The sequence below is a fragment of the Otolemur garnettii genome, unplaced genomic scaffold (assembly GCF_000181295.1).
Source record: "Otolemur garnettii isolate 467f Iridium unplaced genomic scaffold, OtoGar3 scaffold00003, whole genome shotgun sequence".
Lineage (NCBI taxonomy): Eukaryota > Metazoa > Chordata > Mammalia > Primates > Galagidae > Otolemur > Otolemur garnettii.
This window is the reverse complement of record NW_003852398.1, coordinates 7,838,862-7,844,463: the sequence shown is the minus strand read 5'-3', so window position 1 is coordinate 7,844,463 and position 5,602 is coordinate 7,838,862. Positions and strand designations below refer to the sequence as shown.

At 46.2% G+C, this 5,602-nt stretch overlaps 1 protein-coding gene across 2 annotated transcripts in view; it reads right to left on the bottom strand.

Annotated features, from left to right (window-relative positions):
* SLIT3 (slit guidance ligand 3) overlaps window positions 1-5,602 on the bottom strand; it is a 620,424-nt gene that overhangs the window by 514,650 nt on the left and 100,172 nt on the right. For both annotated transcript variants that reach the window (XM_003781960.2, XM_012807261.2), the window contains exon 4: window positions 838-909. In XM_003781960.2, coding sequence (XP_003782008.1) covers window positions 838-909 — 72 coding nt within the window. The remainder of the gene's footprint in view (window positions 1-837; window positions 910-5,602) is intronic.

Sequence of the window (5,602 nt, the reverse complement as noted above, 5' to 3'; positions counted from 1 at the left end):
AGCATTGTATTCTGAACTCCTGCAGAAGATAAGGCCAGATTCAAGGTATTTCTTGCTTTTCCCATAAAATCATAGATTTCTAGACCCAGGGTTCCTGGATGGGCAGCGGTGGGAAGCAGGAAAAGGGCAGGAGTTGCTCTTGCCACCAAGGTTATGAGGTTGACAACAGTCCAAACCCACACACTCTGAGACCACTGGCAGTCTCTCTCTCTCTCTCTTTTTTTTTTTTTTTAGAGACAAGTCTTACTCTGTCACCCTTGGTAGAGTGCTGTAACGTCACAGCTCACAGCAACCTCTGGCTCTTGGGCTTAGGCGATTCTCCTGCCTCAGCCTCCCAGGTAGCTGGGACTACAGGTGCTCACCACAACACCCAGCTATTTTTTTGTTGCAGTTTGGACGGGGCTGGGTTCAAACCTGCCGCCCTCAGTATATGGGGCCAGCGTCCTACTCACTGAGCCACAGGCGCCACCCTCACTGGCCGTCTCTTGTGAACAAACTCATCTCATGTCCTCCTCAGGGACTTTCCCTGAAGTAAGCTCACAACAGAGTCAAACTGAAGAGCTTCCTCCTGCCTTGCAAGGGAATGATCCACTACCACAAGTTGCTGGTTCTTGCTGTCCACTTACACCCTGATCTCAGAGAGGGAGCCAGACATCAGGGCAGGAGGTTTGTGTGTGTGCAGAGGGAGGGACACCACGTCAAACCCCTGCTCCATGAGAGGGCCTGACTACCAAGCTCCACACGGCACAGGGCTGCACACACTGAGGCAACCACGTTCTCCACATCACCAACGGGAGGCAAGATACAAGGTACAGAATGGAAGCCAACTCTACTCACAGTCTGGTGAGCTTCGGATTGCTCTGGAAAAGCATTTCTGGAAGGACTTGGAGCTTATTCTTGTTCAGGCGCCTAAAGAGGGGGAAAGAAGGAAAGGAGGTCAAGAGGACATTAAATCAAATCAAATGTATTCAGATGCCCCTTAATCAATCATCAATCAATCAGTGGGTATGAGGACACTCGCTAGATCACACAGCATGGATGCTCAACACGTGTGAGGCATTTTCCATCTTGGTGGAATGAAAGACAAAGGTCAGTCACAAGCAAAATACACTTGTGCACGGCACTGCCATTCCTCGGCATGAGCCTTAAACGAAGACCACTAATTAATGACCACACGCTTTCCTGCACACCCCAGACAAGACTCTGGAACTTTTCTTGCCATGAGCTCCAGGTAGCTCTTACCAAGTGATGGAAGTTGGCATAAAAAATAGGCTCCTAAAATATAAATAAAATTTGGAGAAGGTATTTCAGATCTCAAATTGGTGGTGGTAGGTAGCAGCAAATAGGAATTGCTATAGGAATGGAGAGAAGGGCACAGCAGGTTACCATGGGTTAAGGGACCAAATGGAACCCCAGACATCCCAGCTCTTTGGACCAAAGCAGGGCTTCTCTGTGACTTTCATGGGTCTTTGACATTTTTACCTTTGTGGCCTGTTTTCTCCATAAAAAAAATTTTAAGTATCATATTTTACAACAGTGTTGGTATAAAAACAAATATATTAAAGTTATATAACGTTTCCACCTAAATGTTCATTTTGTCTTTAATTTTAAGCTAGTACATCCTGTTTGGAAAGAAGTTTGGAGAACACTCAGGGATCTAAAAATTGACCTGCCGTTGGATCCTGCAATTCTCTACTGGCAGTATATCGAAAAGACCAAGAATCACTTTGCAAAAAAGATATTTGCACCAGATTATTCATCGCAGCTCAATCAGTAATAGCCAAGTCACGGAAGAAGCCCAAGTGCCCATTGACCCATGAATGGATTAATAAATTGTGGTATATATATACCATGGAATACTATGCAGCCTTAAAAAAGATGAAGCCTTTACCTCTTTTACGTTTACATGGAGGGATCTCAAATATATTCTCCTGAGTAAAATGTCTCAAGAGTGGAGGAAGAAGTATCCAATGTACTCTGTACTTCTATGAAACCTACTTATATTTACTCACACTTTCTTATGAAAGATAGAACACAACTATAACCCAGGATGAAGGAGGGAAATGGAGTGGGAAGGGAGGGGAGGGAGGAGGTTTGGCAGAGGGAGGGTAAAGGGCGGGACCACACCTGTGGAGCATATGACAAGGGTACGGGTTGAATCTGTGAAATGTAGAGCATAGATGTTTTGGCACAGAGATCAAGTACATGAGGTGAAAGCTATGTTGATTAGTTTAATGTAACCATGTCGGATCGTATAAAAAAAAATCAAAATCAGCACACTGTACCCCACATATGCATAAATGTATTCATGATCTATGTGTATTTGACTTAATAAGAAAAAAAGGAATTAAAATATTTTCCTAGGCTCCTAACAGTATCAGGGGTCCTCAGCACTGTCTCCACTGGGCCTGGTAGAGAAATCAGCCCTGGGTCAGGGACCAGGGTCTGGGCATGAGGTATGACTTAAGGCAGAGAGCTTGGCCTAGTAGAGATGGGGTATGTCAGAGGGTGGCAACAGAGCCAATCAGAATCTCTCCTAAATGCCTGCGGAAAAGGCCATCAGAGGTTTCAAGGGCCACTGAGCCATTCTCATGGTCTTCACAAAGGCTACTTTCTTGGGAGTATTAGGCCAAGAGGGGCCCCTGAACATGCCAGCCCGGTGGCCTCTGTCCTTGCAACTTGACACAGCCTCACATGGGTCGAGGGAAACTACCCAAGCCACTGTTAAAGCAGATACCTCACAGTGCCCAGGATCTTTGAGAGTCAGGGTAGTTCATAGCCCTGATGAATTTTTCTACCTAGAATGAATCTTATCCACGTTTGTCCCTTTACATGAGGTAACTATAGAATCCCCATATGAAATATAAGAAAGCTAAGGGGAAAAGATGTGAGGTTCTCTCCAGCTTCTGGCCCCGAAGCACAATCCTTCACACACCCCCCACCACCAAGCAAACATGGTTCCCTATTTGGGATTTCATTTCATCTAAGTATATGGACAAAAACTTGAGAGAAACAGGGGATTAGAGGGAGAGCAGATGAGATGGAGCATGTAAAAAAGGAGCACTGTAGGACATCAGAAAGTGGGGCACTCGGCCCCAGCGGGCCAAGCCGTGGGTGGGCAGGTGTGGGTCAGAACAGCGCCTGTGAAAATTCAAGATTAGAAAGAGACAAGAAGGCTGGAAGCTGGGTGAGACAAACTCCTCTGTGGTGGCCTTCTGCCTATATCAGTGTTCGTTTTTGTCTTTTTTTAAATGTTTTACAATTGAGGTAAAACCACATAAAATTTACTATCTTAACAATTCGTAACTTAGTTCAGTAGTGCTGAGTCTATTCACATTCCTGAGCAACTCATCTCCAGACTTTCTAAATCTGCAAAACTGGAACTCCATACCCCTTAAAGAACAGTTCCCCATTTCCCTTCTCCCTGCCCCCAGCAGCCACTGTCCTACTTTCTGTCTCTGTATATTTGACTAGCATTCTTTTGGCACTGCTGGTGTCCACTGTGTGTGTGTGTGCGCATACCTGTCACCAAAGTGGAAAAAAACGGGCTCAGTGAAGAGGAAGATGAGGCAGAATCTGCTCACTGTTTCAAGCAGTTGCCATGTAGTCAGTGGTAGCCCGGCCTGGAGAAGGTGTGGTGTTGTGACTTTGGGGTCAGGTGAGGCAGGGCTCAGTCACTCTTTCACTGGCTCTGTCACTCTTTCACTGCAGGATCTCCAGCAAATTACTATCCCTCTGAGCCTCAGTTTTCCATGTGCAAAATAACCTTACTTCTTTGGGTTACAATGAGTCCTGAAGAACATAGTGTATATGTAAGTGTATTGATATACAAGGTAGACAGCCTGATCTCTCTGCACACCCTCCTATTCAGGTTAAAGCACAAAGGTGGGCTATTCCTCTGGCTCTTTATCCAGACGACTGAAGATGAAAGGATCCCAGAGGCAGCCCAGACAGGATAATGGCACCAAGCCCATCTCTGCATGGAGAATCAGCAGATAGGCAGGCTGAGACCTTTGGACTCCTGATTGGCAGTTAGATTAGGGAAGCTGGGTTGTTTGCCCTGTGGAGATGAAACTTACTCTCCTCCCCCTTTCTAAATGCATTATTAGCCATTGTTGACAATGTATTACCCTCTGTTCCCGATTAGCCAGCCATTACTGTTTTACACAGCCTTCTGTGGGGCTTGGGATTCTTTTTAAATGCTACTTTTGAGTTTTGACACCTTTGCATTTTTTCACAAATGCTTTGTTTTAGAGATCAATAAAAGGTTTCTGAGGAGTTGGGATAATGATGCACTGCCTCAAGCGGCCACCAGGCACGTGAGACAGTGTATGCCTCTCCAGGCTACCCAGACTTCATACATTAACTTGATGTGAAGTCTCCTCCTTCCTTCAGTGCCATCTCCCTTGTTGTCCCCCAGCCTGAGTCAGGGTCCCCCCCCAGAACCCTGAGACATTGAGAGCAGAGTAATGGTAATAAAATGGCACCCTTGGAGTCCTGCTTGCATGTACAAAAGTGAGCTCCATGTGGTGCTCAAGGCAGGAGTCATTATTAACCCTGTCTTACAGATCAGGCATCTAAAGCCTGCGAAGGTCAAGGACATCCCCAAGGCCACAGCATTAGGAAGTAGTAATGGCAGGATTAGAACCCAGTCTGATTCCAGACATCTGGGTTCTAAACTACTGTGTTATTTGGGAAGCCATTCAATAAATGATAGCTCCTTCCCTTTTCCCTACTTCTTTTCATCCAGGATCGCCTCCTCCACCCCAATCCAGACAATGATCCATGCAGGGTACACTGCCCTCCCTGAAAAGCTCTCTAAGAGGCCCCCAAGGCAAGACCCTGGTCTCTATGTGAGTCTTTCTGGAACCACCCCGTACTGTCACAGCTGTGCAAAGCCTTGTAAGAGTTATAGCCAAACAACGGAGTCTCCAGTTTTGGCAAAATCCTAAAATCTGACCCGCTACTGCCTGCAGTGAGTAAGGCATTTAGTCTGCTAAAAGCCCAAAGCCAGCACTCAAGCTAAAATTAAATCCAGCCTGGCTCTGAGGGAAGGGAAAGGAAGGAATCATTTTCAGTTCTTTGCCGGTGTTTGTGGCTGGACAAAAATAAAAATGCAACCAAATTTAGCCAATTGTGCTCTGCCCACTGCTTCATAAACTCTGAGTGAGGATCCTGGAGCTGCTGGGTTGGGCTCTGCTCCCCAAAGCTTCAGGGCCTTTCCAATTCAGCTTCAGTGGGTAGCCTGCTGGTTCTTTATATTAGAAGGAGCTAGATATTAATACTATATTTTCAGGTCATTCCATTTATTCATGCCTGTGTAGTGAGCAGCTGGCCTGAAAGGTCTTCCTCAAAAAACTGATGAAGGCTCCAAGCTGCATGAGGTGCCCTTCCCATGGGGCTGAGACAGAAGCAGCCCCAGAACAGAAAATAAGTAGAGAGGTGCTGTTCTGCTGATGCAGGAACAGGTAAGTGCCGGGTTGCAGACAGTGGCCGTCGGCTATGCCATCTGCTGCTTCATTCTGGTCCCAGAGGTGGAAACCTCCTGCTATAGTTCAAGTTGGAAGTAAAACCACGATTCCTTTTTTTTTTGAGACAGAGC